Source organism: Heterodontus francisci, chromosome 34, assembly GCF_036365525.1.
Source record: "Heterodontus francisci isolate sHetFra1 chromosome 34, sHetFra1.hap1, whole genome shotgun sequence".
NCBI classification, from domain to species: Eukaryota; Metazoa; Chordata; class Chondrichthyes; order Heterodontiformes; family Heterodontidae; genus Heterodontus; species Heterodontus francisci.
Genome location: NC_090404.1, coordinates 17,826,737 through 17,849,337, shown reverse-complemented (window position 1 = coordinate 17,849,337; position 22,601 = coordinate 17,826,737). Strand labels below are relative to the sequence as shown.

At 46.6% G+C, this 22,601-nt stretch overlaps 2 protein-coding genes across 7 annotated transcripts in view; one reads left to right on the top strand and one right to left on the bottom strand.

Moving 5' to 3' along the window:
- LOC137348678 (zinc finger protein 850-like) overlaps nucleotides 1–12,674 on the bottom strand; it is a 47,205-nt gene extending 34,531 nt beyond the window's left edge. Inside the window, exons 1-8 of the mRNA XM_068013937.1 lie at nucleotides 12,295–12,674; nucleotides 10,363–11,960; nucleotides 6,993–7,117; nucleotides 6,226–6,374; nucleotides 5,170–5,254; nucleotides 3,734–3,960; nucleotides 2,799–2,926; nucleotides 1,333–1,550 (exon numbers count right to left, since the gene is read on the bottom strand). Coding sequence (XP_067870038.1) covers nucleotides 1,333–1,550; nucleotides 2,799–2,926; nucleotides 3,734–3,960; nucleotides 5,170–5,254; nucleotides 6,226–6,374; nucleotides 6,993–7,117; nucleotides 10,363–11,735 — 2,305 coding nt within the window. The 5' untranslated portion in view covers nucleotides 11,736–11,960; nucleotides 12,295–12,674. The remainder of the gene's footprint in view (nucleotides 1–1,332; nucleotides 1,551–2,798; nucleotides 2,927–3,733; nucleotides 3,961–5,169; nucleotides 5,255–6,225; nucleotides 6,375–6,992; nucleotides 7,118–10,362; nucleotides 11,961–12,294) is intronic.
- Nucleotides 1–22,601, top strand: part of LOC137349143 (zinc finger protein 229-like) — a 56,860-nt gene that overhangs the window by 9,423 nt on the left and 24,836 nt on the right. For 3 of the 6 annotated variants that reach the window (XM_068014533.1, XM_068014535.1, XM_068014537.1), the window contains 2 exons: nucleotides 1,049–1,517; nucleotides 1,630–1,790. The exons of 1 other annotated variant lie outside the window; for it this stretch is intronic. The gene's annotated coding sequence lies outside the window, so the exon portion shown is untranslated. Of the gene's footprint in view, nucleotides 1–1,048; nucleotides 1,791–22,601 lie in introns of all 6 variants that reach the window. 2 more of the 6 variants (XM_068014536.1, XM_068014534.1) reach the window with 2 other exon arrangements.

The following is a 22,601-nucleotide window of genomic DNA, read 5'->3' as shown; positions in this document are numbered from 1 at the left end:
TTTTAGAGCCAGTCTAAAAGTGGGAGCTTTCTGCTACTGGAGGGAGAGACAGAGAGTGATTTAAAAATCTGAAAATCATTGATTTTCTTTTGCAAGTGGGAAGAGAGACTGGATCGGCTAGGGTTGTTTTCCTTAGAGCAGAGAAGGCTGAGGGGAGACCTGATTGAGGTGTACAAAATTATGAGGGGCATTGATAGGTTAGATAGGAGGAAACGTTTTCCCTTAGCGGAGGGATCAATAACCAGGGGGCATAGATTTAAGGTAAGGGGCAGGAGGTTTAGAGGGGATTTGAGGAAAAAAAATTTCACCCAGAAGGTGGTTGGAATCTGGAACACACTGCCTGAAGGGGTGGTAGAGGCAGGAACCCTCACAACATTTAAGAAGTATTTAGATGAGCACTTGAAACGCCATAGCATACAAGGCTGCGGGCCAAGTGCTGGAAAATGGGATTCGAACAGATAGGTGCTTGATGGCCGGCACAGTCATGATGGGCCGGTTCCTGTGCTGCAAAACTCTATGACTCTCAGACGAGAGATTGGGGGCAGGTTATGCCGCGCAGCCCGGGGATCGAGTCCCGGGTCGGGGACGGCGCAGCCCGGGACTCTAGTGGCAGGTTAGGCCACTCAACCTAAACCCATTCAATAAATAAGACACTTAAACACGGGCTCCTCTCCAAATTGAGTTTATTGCACATTGAGTTCATGATATAATCGAGGCCGAAGTTCATCATGCACCGAGCTGTTCGACTGCCTGAGCCCTCACCACCTGCGGAGTTTTGCCACTTTCCTGCCCCTCCTCCACCCGCAGAAAACCCAGAGAGGGAGACAGAAAGAGATCCGAACTTCCTAGATTTTATTGCAATTTTTGTAAATGGCGGGGGGGGGGAAGGGAGTGGTTTCTTTCAACATTGATTTTTTTTAATGCCACTAATTTAATTAATTATTTCAATCGATTCTCTGTACAGTTATAACTCCACGATGCCTGCTAAGTTCGGGCATGTCCAGTTCCTTGCCGATAATATTTTTTTTAATTTTTATTTTTTATTTAGAGATACAGCACTGAAACAGGCCCTTCGGCCCACCGAGTCTGTGCCGACCAACAACCACCCATTTATACCAACCCTACAGTAATCCCATATTCCCTATCACCTCCCTACACTAGGGGCAATTTACAACGGCCAATTTACCTATCACCTGCAAGTCTTTGGATGTGGGAGGAAACTGGAGCACCCGGCGAAAACCCACGCAGACACAGGGAGAACTTGCAAACTCCGCACAGGCAGTACCCAGAATCGAACCCGGGTCCCTGGAGCTGTGAGGCGGCGGTGCTAACCACTGCGCTGCCCTGCATTGCAAAAGATGTCAAACGTTTTGATCCAGAGTCCCACCGCAAGACCAAGGCCTACCTGGTGCAGTGAGACCAAGCGAGTGTTGGTGGCTCTGCAGACTGCCACTCCGGGAATGGGTACTGAAAAAAGGATGATGGGTTCTACAAAGTGCAGATCCTTCTGCTCGCAGGTAAATTTCAATGAGATGAGGAAAATTTGTTTTCTGGGCCAGAGGGGGCCACAGAGGAGTCATGAATCTTAGCAAACCTGGCATGTTAATTGCTCGTGCTCTCTCCCTATAGACATCTGTAAAGAGCTCCGACTTGAGATGGAGTGCGGCTCGAGATTCCAGATCCCTAAGGTTGTGGACGCCGCAGTGGAGATAGACAGCATTCGTGTCCCCCCCCCCCCCCCACTCTCAATGAGCGTAGAGAGGGCAATGGAAGATGTTACTATGAGCAGGGTATGTTCTCCAGCATCTGTCTACTGTGATTTTCATCGTGGTCGTTTAAAATTTTATCCTCACAGGCCCACATGGACAACTAAGCGGGAGAAATGATGGCATAATGGTAATGTCACTGGACTAGTAATCCGGAGATCCAGGTTAATGACTCGGCAGCATGGGCTTCAAATTCCACCACGGCAGCTGGTGAAATTTAAATCCAATTAATTAATAAATTTAATTCATTAAAAATAAATTAATTAATAAAATCTAGAATTGAAAGCTAGTCTCAGTAATGGTGCCATGAACCTATCATCAGTTGAGGTAAAAACCCATCTGGTTCACTAATGTCCTTTCGGGAAGGAAATCTGCCATCCTTACCCGGTCTGGCCTACATGTGACTCCAGACCCACAGCAATATGTCTGACTCTTAACCGCCCCCCTCTCTGAAATGGCCTAGCAAGCCACTCGGTTCAAGGGCAATTAAGAATGGGCAACAAATGCTGGCCTTGCCAGTGACGCCCACATCCCATGAAAGAATAAAATGTGCTTGATTGCAAAGAGCGTGTGAAACTTGTAAATCCGGTCACGCCACCAATGCCAATTGCTGTCAGAAGCTTCTGTTATGACCGAGGCAAGAGAAGTGCACTCTTAATTCAGTCCCACTTCTCCGCAGGTCACAATATATATTTAAATTTTCCCACTTACCGAAACAGTCATATACTCTATTTTTCCCAGAATAAAACACACCAACCAGGTTTCTTTAATAAACAACAGAATTATCAGTTTATTATGAAACAAGTTTTAACCAATAATTAAGTAAAACATACACGCACAGATTGAAATATTAAAGTCCTCTTATTTATCTTAGCCCCTCACACACACATACATATACCGGTTAACCGTAAAAATAAAAGGGATTGTTGTTTAGCGCTGTTACAAAGAAAACAGGAAAAAAAACTTAGGCAGGTGTGGTAAGATGTCCTTTGTTTTGATGTGGCGTCCCAAATGCATATCGATGGCTGTTACTGGGATCTTCTTAGAACAGTTCTTTCCAGGTGACTTTGAAGATCAGTTTGGGTAGGCTTTCCAAGAATTGCAGCTACAGAGGCCCAAACCAGGTCTTGCTGCATATGAACCACGGGCTGCTTCAGTATCTGAGGTGTCGCGAATGGTGCTGAACATTATGCAAACATCCCCACTTCTGACCTTATGATGGAGGGAATGTCATTGGTGAAACAGCTGAAGATGGTTGGGCCTAGGACACTACCCTGAGGAACTCCTGCAGTGATGTCCTGGGAGAGAGATGATTGACCTCCCAACAACCATAACTATCTTCATTTGTGCTAGGTGTGATCCAACCAGCGGAGAGTCTTCCCCCGATTCTCATTGACTCCAGTTTTGCTTGAGCTCCTTGATGCCATTTTTGGTCAAACGCCGCCTTGATGTCAAGGGCATTCACTCTCAGCTCACCTCTTGAGTTCAGCTCTTTTGTCCATGTTTGAACCAAGACTGTAATGAGGTCATTGTGGGGCCCCCTCCTGTCAGTTGTTTAATTGTCCAGCACCATTCACGACTGGATGTGGCAGGATATCAGAGCTTAAATCTGATCCGTTGGTTGTGGGTCACTTAGCTCTGTCTATCGCATGCTGCTTCCGCTGTTTGGTATGCAAGTAGTCCTATGTTGTAGCTTCACCAGGCTGACACCCCATTTTGAGGTATGCCTGATGCTGTTCCTGGCATGCTCTCCTGCATTCTTCATTGAACCAGTGCTGGTCTGCTCACTTGATGGTAATGGTAGAGTGGGGGATATGCCAGGCCATGAGGTTACAGATTGTGGTTGAATACAGTGCTGCTGCTACTGCTGATGGCCCACAGCGCCTCATGGATGCCCAGTTTTGAGTTGCTAGATCTGTTCAAAATCTATCCCATTTAGCACGGTGGTAATGCCACGCAACACGAACTTGGGTATCCTCAATGTGAAGACTGGTCTCCACGAGGACTGTGTGGTGGTCACTCCTACCGATACTGTCATGGACAGATGCAGCTGTGACAAGTAGATTGATGAGGACGAGGTCAAGTATGTTATTCCCTCTTGTTGGCTCCTTCATCACCTCCCGCAGACCCAGACTAGCAGCTATGTCCTTTAGGACTTGGCCAGTTCGGTCAGTAGTGGTGCTACCGAGCCACTCTTGGTGATTGACATTGAAATCCCCCACTCAGAGTACATTTTGTGACCTTGCTTCCTTCAGTGCTTCTTCCAAGTGGTGTTCAACATGGGGAAGTACTGATTCATCAGCTGAGAGGGGGCGGGGAGTGGGGGGGGGGGTGGTGTTAGGAGATAATCAGCAGGAGGTTTCCTTGCCCCTGTTTGACCTGATGCCATGAATTAGACGGGCAGCTGGGGAGGGTAATTAGATGGGGGGCTGTTCACGGAGGAGGGTAGTTAGATGGGGGAGCTGTTCGCAGGGAGGGTAATTTAGATGTAAAGGCCTGCTCAGGTCAGGAAAGAGAACCCGACCGAACCACAGCGAACCTGAGCCCGACCCGGCCCGAGTCCCTCAGACTTTGCCCCAAGCCCGACTCGACCCGACCATCCCTTGATTTACCTTCGGACTCGGAACCTCCAGGAAGCTGCAGCACGTGCGTGATGATGTCATAGTGACGTCATTCGCTCACCGCACAGACTCAGTTTTGTCCCGGACTCCCAGCTCAGGTAAGTTTTTTATTTTTAATACTTACCGTGTGTGTCCAGCCCAACCCGACCCGAGCCCGAAAGCCGGACCCGGATGAGGGGCCTGACCTGACCCGAACCCAACACATATCATTGGGTGCCGTCGGGTTCGGGTCAGATAACAGGCCTTTAATCAGACGGGGGGTGGGGGGGGGGGGGCTGTTCATGGAGGAGGGTAATTAGACAGGGGAGAAGTTTAGTGAAGGGATGACTGCGGCAGGGTGCATAAAAGCTCAGTCCATGGGTTGGGGGGGGGGGTGGAAATGTACTGAAAGGGAGCAGAGGAGGAGAGGAGGGAGGGGGAGCAGAGGGGGGGAGCGGGGGCGAGGAGAGGCTGAGGGAAGGGAGAGCGGGCAGAGGAAGAGAGGAGACGCACACGGGTTGTAGGGCTGGAGAAGATTACAGAGAGGGGGAGGGGGCGAGGTCATGGAGGGATTTGAAAATGAGGATGAGAATTTTAAAATCAGGACTTTGCTTAACCGGGAGCTAGGGTCGGTCAGCGAGCACAGGGGGCGATGGGGGAACGGGACTTGGTGTGAGTTAGGATGCGGGCAGCAGAGTTTTGGATGACCTCAAGTTCGTGGAGGGCAGAATGTGGGAGACCAGCCCAGAATGTGTTGGAATAGTCAAGTCTAGAGGTAACAAAGGCATGAAGGAGGGTTTGACCTGAGACGGGGCGGAGTCGGGCGATGTTACGGAGGTGGAAATAGGCGGTCTTGGTGCTGGCGCAAATATGAGGTCGGAAGCTCATCTTAGGGTCAAATGTGACAACCAGGTTGCAAAAAGACTGGCTCTATCCAGGTTGTGGGTGGGGGGAGATGGGCCTTCTGCCATGTGGCTGTCTCCTAAATGAGGCCTCTGTCACTGGGGATCCGGGTCTAAGGGTAGCTATCTGGGGATAACCCCTCAGCCATTGAGCACAAAAGCAACACGCTGTTGGTGCTGGAAATAAGCAACTGTGGAGAGAGAAACTGAGCCAACCTTTCGGATGGACGGCCTTTCATCAGAACTGGAAAAGGTTAGAGATGTAACAGGTTTAAAGCAAGTATGGAGGCTGGGACAGCAAAGTTGTGGGGGAGTAAGCAAAAGAACGAAAGGGGAATGTCTGGGACAGGGTGGAAGATAGGTGAGATTAAAATGACAGGCGATAATGATACAAGGACAAAGGTAAAAAGCACTGAGTAGAGCCAGGGACTGAGCTGCTGCACTGAAGTGATCCTCACTCACCTGCACAGGTACATTGCTTACACCTTCCTTTCACTTGCATTGTCCCAGTTCACCATTTCTTCTGGTTTACTTTAACCTGCTGTTTGCATTCCTTGTTACCTGTCTGTGTCTTATTTTAGCCTCTTTCTTTCTGGTGCGATTTTCCCATCTATTCTGTTGCTCCTTTCCTCCATCTTCCCAGCTCCTTCATTCCCTTCACGATCCCGATTTCTGGCCCTCCCGTGTTCCCAGGTGACATTGTGCGGTCTGCAATATGTGTTGGATTCTGTCCGGATCACACTCTGTCCTCACGCACACACATTTAGCAATCCCCCCTCAACAGAGGCATGGACTAATGTAACACAAACGCGACACGGTCCTGCTCAGTAAATGCAGAGGCTTGGGGAAGTGTATTTATCAAACAATCCACAATTGCATTCTGAATGAAAACGACTAAAAAGCTTCAATATAATTGGTGAAGATAATCATTTACCTTTATGGAATCCATTTGCAAACATTCAGAATGCTCTGGAGAGCTGGCACGGACTTGATGGGCCGAATGGCCTCTTCTTGTGCCGTAATTACTCTGACATTCACTTTGATCCCGATAGCTTCAGGTAGATACGCCCAGTCATTTGAGACCTCGGGGGCAGTCATCCCTGTCCCTGTAAGTGAGTTGGAAGCAGTTCAAAGAAGGTTTACTGGACTAATACCTGGAATAGGCAGGTTGTCTTATGAGGAAAGGTTGGACAGGCTAGGCTTGTATCCACTGGAGTTAAGAAGAGTAAGATGCTGAGGGGTCTTGACAGGATAGATGTGGAAAGGATGTTTCCACTTGTGGGAGAATCTAGAATTAGGGGTCACTGTTTAAAAATAAGGGGTCGCCCATTTAAGACAGAGATGAGGAGAAATTTTTTCTCTGAGGGTCGTGAGTCTTTGGAATTCTCTTCCTCAAAAGGCGGTGGAAGCAGAGTCTTTGAATATTTTTAAGGCAGGGGTAGATAGATTCTTGATAAGGGGGTGAAAGGTTATCAGGGGTAGGTGGGAATGTGGAGTTGAGGTTACAGTCAGATCAGCCATGATCTTGTTGAATGGCGGAGCAGGTTCGAGGGGCCGAGTGGCCTACTCCTGCTCCGAAATCCCATGTTCCTATTTGGGAGCCGGTCCATGCCCAGCTGAGGATCCCATGCTCAGGCTTGTGAGCCATGGCCAACGGCGGAACCGGCATATTTTCAGTGGTGATAGCGGAAGAGCTAGAATCCCGAGGGACAATGGCTGCGTACGTTCAAGGAACGTGTCTCTATCTCGCATTGTAATATTTTCCTTAATCAAAATTTTTATCTTTCTTTCCTTCCCTGTCTTTCCTGAGTACCGGAGTAAAACAAGTTTCCTCAGGAATATCATTTGTCTGTGTAAAAATTAATAGGCTTTATACATATTTATCAATAAAACAGCAGAGATGCTCCCTGGTGAATAGGGCAATGAATTATAGTCTATAGTTCTTCAACAAGAACTGATACTTTGGGTTAGAATTATTTAATTCTATGCATTAGTGCTGGAATTACAAATGTAATTGACCAGCTGAAGGACACTGGGGTTCTCAGTGGATTCACTCTACAGGCCACGTATGAACTTCCCTATTGCCAGACAACACCTCACCCATTGTCCCCCTTGGAAATGGTCTGTAGACCTACTCACTGATCTCCAGAAGCGACCGTGACGGACACCAGAATATCCATCCAAACTCAGTTCACTGTACTGTCTGTCACGGACAGCGCTCCCACATTTAAGGACAATTGAAAGCCTGCCGCTCGTGAATAACATTGGACAAGGACGTCCGAGTAACTCTCGTGTCCGTAACTGTAGTGGTGACCTACCCCAAGGATAGGGGTCCTCTGCTGCTTTCTCCACGCCTCACAGTTCCTCCGCTTGCCTCTTCAGTTGCTCATAAGCACCTCCCATCTTTTAACTTCCATGAGAAATGAGCAATACAACAAGGGAGAAAAGTACATGAGGTGGTTTCCCGTTGCCTTCCTCATGTATGCATCAAAGGAAATGTAGCTGGAGTTGAGAAGCTATGGAGTAGTGATAATGTGAGACAGGGGTGATATGAGAACAGGGCTTAGTGTGAATTAGGATATGGGGCAGCCACTTTCTACGGTCCTTTGTAAAGAGGCTGCACCTAGGCGAGACTGCGGGAGTTTATTCCACTTGCTTTTCATAAGGTTGTTTGTTCCACAACAGACTATCTCTGTCTTTAAAATAGGTTTTACAGGGAAATGCGGACACTTAACAAGTGGGATACACCAATCCCTTTCCATGCAATGAGGGAGACTCTTATGGACCCGAGTCCCAGGGTTACGGATACCAGATAATCAAGCTCACGAGAACACAAGTTTTCTCGCCAGGATTTATTAAGAGTGCTGCATAAACACAGAATGGGCAATGATTCCCTCAATCTGGAGGACAGAAGTAAATAGGTCTCGCGCGTGATCTTCTCGAATCTATTCTGCCCGGCTATGGCTTAAGTTGCCTGTTCCTGTACGCAAGCTTGGCTTCCACTCAGGACTGTTTAGACCCGTCTGTGGGCCTACTACTTTGTGGAATGTAGTTTATTTGTGATCAGACTAGAACCACAAGCCTATCTGGTTAACACAACAATACGGTCTGTGAGGTGTTTTTTTTTATTTGTTTGTGGGATGTGGGCGTCGCTGGCAAGGCCAGCATTTATTGCCCATCCCTAATTGCCCTTAAACTGAATGGCTTGCTGGAGGGTATTTAAGAGTCAGCCACATTGCTGTGGGTCTGGAGTCACATATGGGCCAAACCAGGTAAGGACAGCAGATTTCCTTTCCTCAAGGACATTAGTGAACCAGATAAGTTTTTACAAGAATTGATAATGGCTTCATGGTCATCATTAGACTAATTCCAGATTTATTAATTATAAATTCACATTTCACCATCTTCCACAGTGGGATTTGATCCCATGAACATTAGCCCAGGTTCTGTATAACTAGTCCAGTGACATTACCAGTACACCGCCGCCTCCCTTTATTTATTTATTGATACAGCACTGAAACAGGCCCTTCGGCCCACCGAGTCTGTGCCGACCAAGAACCACCCATTTATACTAACCCTACAGTAATCCCATATTCCCTACCACCTACCTACACTAGGGGCAATTTACAATGGCCAAATTACCTATCACCTGCAAGTCTTTGGCAGTGGGAGGAAACCGGAGCACCCGGCGAAAACCCACGCGGTCACAGGGAGAACTTGCAAACTCCGCACAGGCAGTGCCCAGAATCGAACCCGGGTTCCTAGAGCTGTGAGGCGGTGGTGCTAACCACTGCGCCACACACACATCATGCCTTTACTTGTCCAGCACTTCACCCCATAAGACAGGGGTCAGTAATGCTTCAGCCATCAAAACAAGACCGAGTACAAAGGCATACTGGTCAGCTTAACAGAATCTTATCATATTTACGGAGCCATAAATAGAAGATGGTCTCTAATAAATCCAGGAGGGATTTCAAAGGAAACTGTCTTCAGCAAGAGATTGGCGAGAATGTGGAACTTGCCGCTGCAAGGAGTAGGTAGGAATACAGCAGCAGGAATAGGTCATTCAGCCCGTCGAGCCTGCCCCGCCATTCAATTAGATCATGGCTGATCATCTATCTCAACGCCACTTTCCCGCATTATCCTCATAACCCTTGACGTCATTAGTATCCAGATATCTATTGCATTCTATCTTGAACATGCTGAATCATTGAGCTACCACAGCCCTCTGGGGTAGAGAATTCCACAGATTCACAACCCTCTGAGTAAAGAAATTTCTCCTCATCTCCGTTCTAAGTGGCTTCCCCCTTATTTTGAAATTATGTCCCCTGGTTCTAGACTTCCCAACCAGGGGAAACATCTTAGCTGCATCTCCCCTGTCTATCCCTTTAAGTATTTTGTAGGGTTCAATGAGATCACCTCTCATTCTTTGAAACTCGAGAGAATACAGGCCCAGTTTCCCCAATCTCTCTTCATAGGACAGTCCCGCCATCGCGGGAACAAGTCTGGTGAAACTTCGTTGCACTCCCTCTATGGCAATAATATTCTTCCCAAGGTAAGGGGACCAAAACTGCACACACTACTCCAAGTGCAGTCTAACCAAGGTTACATGCAATTGAAGCAAGACTTCACTACTTCTGTACTCAAATCCTCTTGTGATAAAGACGAACATACCATTAGCCTTCTTAATTGCTTGTTGTATCTGCATGTTAGCTTTCAGTGACTGATTGACAAGGACACTTGAAACACCATAGCATACAACGCTATGGGCCAAGTGCTGGAAAATGGGATTAGAATAGATAGGCTTGATGGCCGGCATGGACACGGTGGGCCGAAGGACCTGTTTCTGTGCCGTATAACTCTCTGACTCCAAAACATCCAGGTCCCTTTGTACATCTGCACTTCCTAATCTCTTACCATTTAAGAAATACTCTGCACATCTGTTCGCCCTACCAAGTGGATAACGTCACATATTTCCATACACAATGATCAAATAAAGGGAATCAGCAGCACAGTCGTTTGAATGATTAAACAACAGAATAAAATTTATAAAACGTTCACGTCGCCCCAGCAATCAGCAGGACCCTGCACTACACGGCAGTGTGAAGTGGCTGGTGTCTCAGCAGGCTACTGGCCCTTTTAAAGCTCTTCCCACAGTCAGAGCATTTGAACAGTGTGGTCGCGTGAACTCGCTGGTGGCTCAGCAAGGTGGATGACTGAGCGAATCCCTTCCCACACTCGGAGCAGGTGAATGGCCTCTCCCCAGTGTGAACCCGCTGGTGCGTCAGTAAAACCCACTGTCTTTTAAAGCCTTTCCCACAGTCAGAGCATTTGAATGGCCTCTCGTCAGTGTGAACGCGCTGGTGTGTCAGCAGGTTGGATGACCGAGCAAATCCCTTACCACACACGGAGCAGGTGAACGGTCTCTCCCCAGTGTGAACGCGCTGGTGCGTGCGTAGGTTGGATGACTGAGCGAAGCCCTTCCCACACACGGAGCAGGTGAACGGTCTCTCCCCAGTGTGAACGCGCTGGTGTATCAGCAGAGGGGTTGACTGAGTGAATCCCTTTCCACACACGGGGCATGTGAACGGGCTCTCCCCGGTGTGATGGTCTTGGTGTTTCTTCAGGTACTTGAAGGTTTTGAAGCTCTTTCCACACTCAGAACATTTAAAAGGTGTCTCATCCATGTGAACTCGCTGGTGTCTCAGCAGGGCAGTTGACAGAGCGAATCCCTTCCCACAGACAGAGCAAATAAATGTTTGCTCTCTGGTGTGATCATGCTGGTGTCCCTTCAGCTTCTGGGAGCTGTGAAAGGTCATCCCACATTCAGAACATCTAAACAACCTCTCATTGCTGTGAACTTGCCGGTGTGTCAGCAGGTGAGTTAGCCGACTGTATCCCTTCCCGCATGTGGAGCAGGTGAACGGCCTCTCTCCGGTGTGAACTCGCTGATGTGCCAGCAGGTTGAAGGACCGAGCGAATCCCTTCCCACACACGGAGCAGGTGAATGGTCTCTCCCCAGTGTGAACTCGCTGGTGTCGCTGCAGCTCCGCAGAGCTTTTAAAACTCTTCTCACAGTCAGAACATCGAAATGGTCTCTCGTCGGTGTGAGCTAGACGGTGTCTCATCAGATCTCGGGAGCATTTAAAGGTCTTCCCACAATCAGAACATTGAAATGGCCTCTCCTCAGTGTGAACAAGCTGGTGTGCCCGCAGGTGGGAGAGATAAACAAACCCCTTCCCACATACTGAGCAGGCGAATGCACTGCCCTCAGTGCGACTGTGCTGATGAACTTCCAACATAGATGGGAAATTGAACCCCTTGCCACCGTCTCCAGCTTTACCCGGTTTCTTCCTTGCATGACGGTGCACGTGGCTAGTTAAGGCAAGTGCTGGGCTGGAGGTGGGTCCACACAGGGAACGTGCGTGTGGTTGATCCACTCTGCAATTGCTGCTTTCCCCTTCCATGCGCAAAGGCCGATGACATTCAAGATCCCGATGAGCAGAGCATCCATGTCAATGGCGGAAGAGGCTCAAGGGGCTGAGTGGCCTCCTCCTGTTCGTATGATTTTCCCCCTCCCCCATGCAAACTTCTCACCAAAGTGAAGGACTCCTGGCCAACGCAAAAGTAGAATTCTGCAGATGCTGGAAATTTGAAATAAAGGAGAAAATTCTGGAAATAGCAGGCAGCATCTGTAGAAAGGGAGAGAAACAGATTTAACGTTTCAGGTCGGTGGCCCGACATCAGAACTGTAATCCCATGGCAGGCTGGCTATCATACGGCAAAGCCAGTGACAATGGCGTCCATCTCTGCCCATAATCCGCAGCGCGCCAGAAACAGCCCTATCTGCCCTGACTGAGGCTGATGCGGTTGCGCAGTGGGATCTTCCCCACCCCACCACCCCCGCCGCCCCGCGGGTAAGTCGGCAATCGCTCAGAGTTCCACCGGTGGAAAGTGCGTCTTATCAGGCTTTGATCGCGAGGAGAGAGGGAGGCCGGAGATTAAATAAAACAAAGAAATACAAACCGGAGCGTCCAAGGGCTTCCTTCTCCTTTCAGCGGCGGCGCAGCGCCCTGTTTTCCGTCCGCAGCCGAGAGGAGGCTGGTGATGGCCGCCGCGGCGATGACTGACGGGCGCTTCGATCAATAGGGAGGCAGTGGGCGGGCCCCGGAGGTCCGTGGCGTGTGTGGGTCCTCCAGCCAATAGGGGCGCCCGAAAGGCGGGACCTCCGCAAGCCTGTTGCTGCCCAGAGTATTCGCTCTGGCTATTGGGTTGGGAACGATCCACCTCCCTCTTTCTCAGCTGAGGGCTCAGGGCAGGGGAGTGGAGCCAGTGCAGGGGGAGCTTTAGTGGACTTTGCTCCTTCAGTTACTGCGACTGGGAGGGCCAGCCTAGATTTTTTTTTTGTGCTCACGTCTCTGGAAAGATGGGAGTGGAGATCTTTTTAAGAAACTGGAAGAATTTTTGTCTTCTGTTGCAAGATTCTAAGGTTATAAAAATTATCCTTTACAATCACTACAAATATGATACTTAACATTACGTAGAAGTGTTAAGTTCTAGTTAATGCCTTGTCTTATACTAAGTCACTAATAGATTGACAGTCTAGTCTCAGCATCTTCAAGACTTTAGCAAGAAATTTGAGCTGAGCAGATTCTCTACCATATCTCATATTGATCCATCAATCAGAGTAAACATGCAAGTTCCACGTGTCCACAATCACTTACACAAGGTCAGCCCACTGGATGGAACCTCAGGCACCCTGAGCTTGCTATCCAGTGTCTCCAGTCCCAACTGCCCCCTTACATCAGTATCCCCTCACTTTTATACCCTGTAGTGATCCAGCTCTGGCACCTGACACTTTATGTAACAGAAGGACATAATAAATAGGAGCAGGAGTAGGCCATTCGGCCCCTCGAGCCTGCTCCGCCATTCAATAAGGTTGTGGCTGATCTGATTGTGGCCTTAACTCCACTTTCCTGTGGGCACCCTATAACCCTTGACTCTCTTGTAGATCAAAAATCTCCCTAACTCAGCCTTGAATATATTCAATGACTCAGCCTCCACTGCTCTCTGGGGTAGAGGATTCCAAAGATTTACAACCCTCCGAGAGAAGAAATTTCTCCTTAATTCCAGCTTAAATGGGAGACCCCTTATTTTGAAACTGTGCCCCCTAATTCTAGATTCCCCCATGAGGGGAAACATCCTCTCAGCACCTACGCTGTCAAGCTCTTCAGGATCTTACATGTTTCGCTAAGATCACCTCTTCTAAACTCCAGAGAGTATAGGCCCAACCTGCACAACTCTTCCTCAAAAGACAACCCCGTCATCCCAGGAGTCAGCCCAATGAACCTTCTCTGAACTGCTTCCAATGCAAGTATATCCCTCCTTAAGTAAGGAGACCAAAACTGTACGCAGTACTCTAGGTGCGGTCTCACCAATGCCCTGTACAGTTTTAGCAAGACTTTGCAACTTTTATATTCCAGTCCCCTTGCAATAAAGGCCAACATTCCATTTGACTTCTAATTACTTGCTGTACCTGTATGTTAACTTTTTGTGATTCATATACAAGGATACCCAGATCCCTCTGTACCACAGCATTCTGCAGTCTCTCCCCTTGTAAATAATATTCTGATTTTCTATTCTCTCTGCCACAGAGACCATTCTCACATTGTTACACATTAAACTCCATCTGCCAAATTTTTTCCCACTTATATAAGCTTTCTATATCTCTTTGCAGACACTTTGTGTCCTCGCAACTTGCTTTCTTACCTATCTTTGTATCATCTACAAATGTGGCTACAATACACTCGGTCCCTTTATCCAAGTCATTAATATAGATTGTAAACAGTTGATGCCCCAGCACTGATCCCCGTGGCTTTCCACTAGTTACAGTTTTCCAACCTGAAAATTCCCCCTTTATCCTGACTCTCTGTTCCCTGTTAGTTAGCCAGTCCTCTATCCATGATAATATATTACCCCCAACACCATGAGCTTTTATCTTGTGTAGTAACCTTTTATGTGGCACCTCATTGAATGGCTTTTGGGAATCCAAATACACTACATCTACTGGTTCCCCTTTATCCACCCTGCTTGTTACATCCTCAAAGAACCCTAATAAATTTCTGAAACACAATTTCCCTTTCATTAAACCATGTTGACTCTGCATAATTGCATTATGATTTTCTAAATGTCCTGCTACTACTTCCTTAATAATGTTCTCCAGCATTTTCCCAATGATAGATGTTAGGCTAACTGGCCTATAGTTTCCTACTTCCTGTTTCCCTCCTTTCTTAAATAGAGGTGGAACATTTGCGATTTTCCAATCTGCTGGGACCCTTCCAGAATCTAGGGAATTTTGGAAGATTACAACCAATGCATCCACTATCTCTGCAGCCACTTCTTTTAAGACCCTAGGATGCAGGCCATCAGGTCCAGGGGACTTGTCAGTATTTTGTCCCATTAGTTTTGCTCGTACTTTTTCTCCAGTGATAATGATTGTGTAAGATTATTAGGTTACTAAAAGCTACTAACCAGAGTACTAATTATTAAAATTGAACAATTATAAACTAACAACTGACTGAATATCATAAACTAACATTTAGCTTTATTAGAACCCTTCTTTGTAGTATAGTAAAATGGAAAAAACTTAGGAAATAAGGCACAGTATGGACCAGGTATCAAGACAGAGGGATTCTGGGAGATTATGTCAAGTTTTAAAATGCTCACTTGCAGCAAAAGGATGAGACCTTGAGAGCAGACAATGAAAACAGCTTCTGCGTAGATTTGTCTTGTAGTGAGAAAGGCATCCTCGAAAGGTAAAAGCATTGAGATAAATTCGTCAACACAAAGGGGTACTACTTGCGCAAATCCGAAAGGTTAGCAACCATCCCAAAACGATCCTTGGTTGGTTAAGAAAAGCATCCTTTAATACAAGACTAATCACTGATGGGGAGAGGGGAAGGTTAACTGGAAAGCTGCCAGGATAAAAGAAGTCCTGTCCTTGCGACTGTGCGGCAGAGAATCTTTGAACAACAACAAGAGACAAGAGAAACTATGGGAGAGAGAGTGAAAGAGAGACCATCCAAAAAGCTTGAGGACCCCAAAGCTGCAAAAGAAACTAGTCATGCACTCTGCTGTCCAGTCTCTAATACGGGTAGTATTTGTGTTAGACTGTTAATTACTGCCTGAGTCTGTGACTATGGTTTATCTGAAAACTTAACAAACTTGTCCTTACCTTTATCTCAATAAAGTCGACTCATAACAAGCTTTGTGCTGCCAAGTCTGTTTCCACCTTAGAAGGGGGTATAAAACACCCCTAACTTATTGAATCTGACATTCTGGCACTGCAGATGGGACTTGGCACGTTGTGAATGCTTTTTGAAAGAAAGGAAGGATCTCGAGTTCGTGGGTCTTGGGAGGGAAAACCCTTTTGGGGAGTGTGGAGACCTTAATGGGCCCACCAGTGATTCAAAGGCACTTATACAAGAATATATAAAGAGAATAATAAAGTCAGGTGGCTAATACACATGAGAACCAGACTGAACACAAAAAGATGAGGGGAAGTGGAAAAAAAAATAAGAGCAGCAAAGAGAGAGTACGAGAAAAGACTGGCAGATAACATAAAAGGGAAAGCAAGCGTTTTCTATTGGCATAAATTGAAAAAGTGATGAAAGGAGGAGTGTGGACGATTAGGGACTTAAAAGGGGATTTACACAAGGAGGCAGAGGGCATGGCTGAAGTATTAAATAAGAACTTTGCACCTGTCTTTACCAAGGAAGAAAATGCTGCCAATGTCATAGTCAGAGAGGAGGTATTTGAGATACTGGATGGGTTAAAAATTGATAAAAGAATGATATGATAGAATTCTTCATCAAGATGGAGAGTGACGTAATCGATTCTGAGACGAAGGCCCTGAATCTTAATAAAGGAAACTACGAAGGTATGAGGTGCAAGTTGGCTATGATGGATTGGGAAACGTTACTTAAAGGGATTACGGTGGATAGGCAATGGCAAACATTCAAAGAGCGCATGGATGAACTGCAACAATTGTTTATTCCTGTCTGGCACAAAAGTGAAACAGGAAAGGTAGCCAAACTATGGCTTACAAGGGAGATTAGAGATAGCATTAGATCCAAGGAAGAGGCATACAAATTCGCCAGAAAAAAACAAGACCTGAGGATTGGGAGCAGTCTGAAATTCAGCAAAGGAGGGCCAAGGGATTGATTAAGAAGGGGAAAATAGAGTACGAGAGTAAGCTTGCGGGAAAATAAAAACTGACTGTAAAAGTATCTATAGGTATGTGAAGAGAAAAAGATTGGTGAAGACAAATGTGCGTCCCTTACAGTCAGAAACAGAGGAATCTATTATGGGACCAACTAAATGCATACTTTGGTTCTATCTTCACAAAGGAGGACCAAATAACATACCAGAAATGTTGGGGAACACAGGGCTTAGTGAGAGGGAGGAACTGAAGGAAATCAGTATTAGTAGTGTTGGGGAAATTGATGGGATTGAAGATCGATAAATCCCCAGGGCCTGATGGTATGCATCCCAGAGTACTTAAGGAAGTGGCCCTAGAAATAGTGGATGCACTGGTGGTCATCTTCCAAGATTCTATAGACTCTGGAACAGTTCCTACAGATTGGAGGGTACTTCATGTAACCCCACTACTTAAAAAGGGAGGTAGAGAGAAAGCAGGGAATTATAGACCAGTCAGCCTGACATCAGCAGTGGGGAAAATTCTAGAGTCCATTATCAAAGATTTTATAGCAGAGCACTTGGAGAACAGTGGTGGAATCGGACAGAGTCAGCGTGGATTTCCGAAAGGGAAATCATGTTTGACAAATCTACTAGAATTCTTCGAGGATGTAACTAGTAGAGTAGACAAGGGGGAGCCAGTGGATGTGGTTTATTTGGACTTTCAGAAGACTTTCGACAAAGTCCCACATAAGAGCTTAGCATGTAAAATTAAAGCGCATGGGATTGGGGGTAGTGTATTGAGATGGATAGAAAATTGGTTGGCAGACAGGAAACAAACAGTAGGAATAAATGGGTCTTTTTCTAAATGGCAGGCAGTGACTAGTGGGGTACCGCAGGGATCGGTGCTAGGACCCCAGCTACTCACAATATATATTGATGATTTAGATGAGGGAACTAAATGTAATATCTCCAAATTTGCAGATGAAGCAAAACTGGGTGGGAGGGTGAGTTGTGAGGAGGATGCAGAGAGGCTTCAGGGCGATTTGGACAAGTTGAGTGAATGGGCAAATGCATGGCAGTTGCAGTATGATGTGGATAAATGTGAGGTTATCCACTTTGGTAGCAAAAACAGGAAGGCAGATTATTATCTGAATGGCTATAAACTGAGAGAGGGAAATATGCAACGAGACCTGGGTGTTCTCGTACACCAGTCGCTGAAGGTAAGCATGCAGGTGCAACTGGCGGTAAAAAAGGCAAATGGTATGTTGGCCTTCATAGCGAGAGGATTCGAGTACAGGAGCAGGGATGTCTTGCTGCAATTATACAGGGCCTTGGTGAGGCCACACCTGGAATATTGTGTGCAGTTTTGGTCCCCTTATCTGAGGAAGGATGTTCTTGCTATAGAGGGAGTGCAGCGAAGGTTTACCAGACTGATTCCTGGGATGGCGGGACTGACGTATGAGGAAAGATTGAGTCAGTTAGGATTATATTCGCTGGAGTTCAGAAAAGTGAGGGGGGATCTCATAGAAACCGATAAAATTCTAACAGGACTTGACAGGATAGATACAGGAAGGATGTTCCCGATGGTGGGGGAGTCCAAAACCAGGGGTCATAGTTTAAAGATACGCGGTAAATCTTTCAGGACTGAGATGAGGAGAAATTTCTTCACCCAGAGAGTGGTGAGCCTGTGGAATTCGCCACCACAGAAAGCAGTTGAGACCAAAACATTATATGTTTTCAAGAAGGAGTTAGATATAGCTCTTGGGGCAAAAGGGATCAAAGGGTATGGGGCGAAACCGGGCACAGGTTACTGACTTGGATGATCAGCCATGATCATAATGAATGGCCTACTCCTGCTCCTATTTTCTATGTTTCTAGGTATTAGAAAGGCTAGCTATGCTAACAGGTCCAGGGAACCCTAGATGTCAAGGGAGACAGAGGATTGAATCAGTAAAAAAAAGGAGGCATATGGCAGATTCAGAGTGCTGAAAACAGCGGACGTCCTAGAGGAGTATAGAAAGTGTAGCTGGGGGGGGTAGGGGTACTTAGGAGAGCGAAGAGGGGACATGAAAAAACACTGGCGGCAAGATAAAGGAAAATACTAAGGCATTTTATAAGTATATTAAGGACAACAGCATAACCAGGGAAAGAGTAGGGCAATCTTTGTGTGGAGCCGGAGGACATAGATGAGGTTTTAAATGATTACTTTTCATCTGTGTTCACTATGGAGGACGATGTAGGTGTAAAGATCGGGGGGGTAGGGGGGGTGCAATTGTGATATGCTTGAACAAATTAGCATTGAAAGGGAGGAAGTATTAGCTGGTTTAGCGGGCTTAAAAGTGGATAAATCCCCAGGCCCAGATGAGATGTATCCCAGGCTGCTATGTGAGGCAAGGGAGGTGATTGCAGGGCCTCTGACACAAATTTTCAAATCCTCTCTGGCCACAGGAGAGGTACCAGAGGACTGGAGGACAGCGAATGTGGTACCATTATTCAAGAAGGGGAGCAGGGATAGTCCAGGTAATTACAGGCCAGTGAGTCTAACATCAGTGGTAGGGAAAATATTGGAAAAAATTCTGAAAGACAGGATTAATCTCCACTTGGAGAGACAAGGATTAATTAGGGATAGTCAGCATGGCTTTGTCAGGGGGAGATCGTGTCTAATAAACTTGATTGAATTTTTTGAGGCGGTGACGAGATGTGCAGATGAGGGTAAAGCAGTTGATGTAGTCTACATGGACTTCGGTAAGGCTTTTGATAAGGTCCCGCATGAGAGATTGGTTAAGAAGGTAAGAGCCCATGGGATCCAGGGCAATTTGGCAAATTGGATCCAAAATTGGCTTAGTGGCAGGAGGCAGAGAGTGATGGTCGAGGGATGTTTCTGCGAGTGGAAGCCTGTGACCAGTGGTGTACCACAGGGATCGGTGCTGGGACCTTGCTGTTTGTAGTGTACATTAATGATTTCGACGTGAATATAGGAGGTATGATCGGTACGTTCGCAGATGACACGAAAATTGGTGGTGTTGTAAATAATGAGGAGGAAAGCCTTAGATTACAGGACGATATAGATGGGCTGGTAAGATGGGCGGAGCGGTGACAAATGGAATTTAATCCTGAGAAGTGTGAGGTAATGCATTTTGGGAGGACTAACAAGGCAAGGGAATATACAATGGATGGTAGGACCCTAGGAAGTACAGAAAGTCAGAGGGACCTTGGTGTACTTGTCCATAGATCACTGAAGGCAGCAGCACAGGTAGATAAGGTGGTTAGGAAAGCATATGGGATACTTGCCTTTATTAGCCGAGGCATAGAATATAAGAGCAGGGAGGTTATGATGGAGCTATATAAAACGCTAGTTAGGCCACAGTTGGAGTATTGTGTACAGTTCTGGTCGCCACACTATAGGAAGGATGTGATTGCAATGGAGAGGGTGCAGAGGAGATTCACCAGGATGTTGCCTGGGCTGGAGCATTTCAGCTATGAAGACAGACTGGATAGGCTGGGGTTGTTTTCCTTGAGGAAAGATGTTTTCACCCAGAGGGTGGTTGGAATCTGGAACACACTGCCTGAAGAGATGGTAGAGGCAGAAACCCTCACAACATTTAAGAAGTATTTAGATGAGCACTTGAAACGCCATTGCATACAAGGCTACGGGTCAAGTGCTGGAAAATGGGATTAGAATATATAGGTGCTTGATGGCCGGCACAGACATGATGGGCCGAAGGGCCTGTTTCTGTGCTGTATAACTCTATGACTCTATAAACTTGGTCAGTCACCAGGACCAGATCAGATGCATCTGAGGATACTGAGGGAAGTAAGGCTGGAATTTGCAAAGGCACTGTCCATAAGCTTCCAATTCTCCGTTGATCTGGGGATGGAGCAAGAAGACTGGAGAATTGCAAATGTTACACCCTTGTTTAAAAAAAGGATGTAAGGATAAACCCAGCAACTGCAGGCCACTCAGTTTAACCTCGGCGGTGGGAAAGCTTTTAGAAATGATAATCCGAGACAAGTTTAATAGTCACTTGGACAAATGTGGTTTAATTAAGGAAAGGCTGCACAGATTTCTTAAGGGAAAATCATGTTTAACTCACTTGATTGAGTTTTTTGATGAGATAACAGAGAGGGTTGATGAGGTGTACATGGACTTCCTAAGCATGGATACAAAATTAGCTAAGTAACAGGAAACAGCTGGAGTATTGCGTCCAGTTCTGGGTGCCGCACTTTAGCAAAGATGTGAAGGCATTGGAGAGAATGCAGAAAAGATTCACGCGAATGGTTCCAGGGATGAGGAACTTCATTTACAAAGATAGATTGGAGAAGTTGGGACTGTTTTCCTTGGAGAAAAGAAGCACAACGGGAGATTTGATAGAGGTGTTTAAAATCATGAGGGGTCTGGAGAGAATAGATAGGGAAAAACTATTCCCACTCGTGAAAGGATCAAGAATGAGGGCACAGAATTCAGGTAATTGGCAAAAGAAGCAAGGGCATTATGAGGAAAAACTTTTTCATTCAGCGGGTGGTCTGAAATGGGGTGCCAGAGAGTGTGGTGGAGGGAGGTTCAATCGAGGTATTCAAAAGGCAGTTAGATATGTATTTGCAAAGGAAGAATATGCAGAGTTACGGGGAGACGGTGGGGGGAATGGCACTAAGTGAATTGCTCTCTTGGAGAGCTGGTGCAGACACGATGGGCCAATTGGCCTCCTTCTGTGCTGTAACAGTTCAGTGATTCCATGATATTAATGACCTAGACTTGGGGGTACAGGGTACAATTTCAAATTTGTAGATGACACAAAACGTGGAAATGTAATGAAAAATGCGAAGGATTGTGATCGACTTCAAGAGGACATATACAGTCTGGTGGAATGGGTGGACACCTGGCAGATTTATTTATTGCAGAGAAGTGCAAAGTGATACATTTTGGTAGGAAGAATAATGACAGGCAATATAAAACAAGGGATACAATTCTAAAAGGGGTGCAGCAGAGCCACCTGGGGTTATATGTGCACAAATCCTGGAATGTGGCAGGGCAGGTTGAGAAAGCGGTTAATAAGGCACAAGGGATCTGCACTTAATAAACAGAAGTATAGGGTACAAAAGCAAGGAAGTTTATAAGGCCTTTATAAAATACTGGTTCGGCCTCAACTGGAGTATGGTATCCAGTTCTGGGTACCGCACTTTGGGAAGCATGTGAAGGCATTAGAGAGGGTGCAGAAAGGATTCATGAGAATCGTTACAGGGCTCAGAGACTTCAGTTTCGAGGAAGCTGGGTCTTTTCTCCTAGGAGGAGAAGATGAAGAGGAGATTTGATGGAGGTGTTCAAAATCGTGAGAGGTCTTGACAGTGGGAGAAACTGTTTACATTGCCGAAAGGGTCGAGATTCAGGGGACACCGATTTAAGGTGAGTAAAATGTTTGCTCCACACCCACAGGGTTTCAACTGTTTAAAGCCACAACAGAAATATAGGGCAGGCGGTGGCGTAGTGGTATTGTCACTGGACTAGTAACCCAGAGACCCAGGGTATTCCTCTGGGGACATGGGTTCGAATCCCACCACAGCAGAAGGTGGAATTTGAATTTAATTAATAAATCTGGAATTAAAAAGCTAGTCATGAAACCATTGTCGATTGTTGTAAAAACCCATCTGGTTCACTAATGTCCTTTAGGGAAGGAAATCTGCTGTCCTTACCTGGTCTGGCCTACATGTGACTCCAGATCCACAGCAATGTGGTTAACTCTTACATGCCCTCTGAAATGGCCTAGCAAGCCACTCAGTTGTAACTAACCGCTACAAAGTCAATAAAAAGGAATGAAACTGGATGGACCACCCGGCATCGACCTAGGCACCGGAAACAACAACGGCAAACCCAGCCCTGTCGACCCTGTAAAGTCCTCCTTACTAACATCTGGGGGCTTGTGCCAAAGTTGGGAGAGCTGTCCCACAGGCTAGTCAGGCAACAGCCTGACTTAGTCATACTCACGGAATCATACCTTACAGACAATGTCCCAGACACTGCCATCACCATCCCCGGGTACGTCCTGTCCCACCGGCAGGACAGACCCAGCAGAGGTGGTGGCACAGTGGTATACAGTAGGGAGGGAGTTGCCCTGGGAGTCATCAACATCGACTCCGGT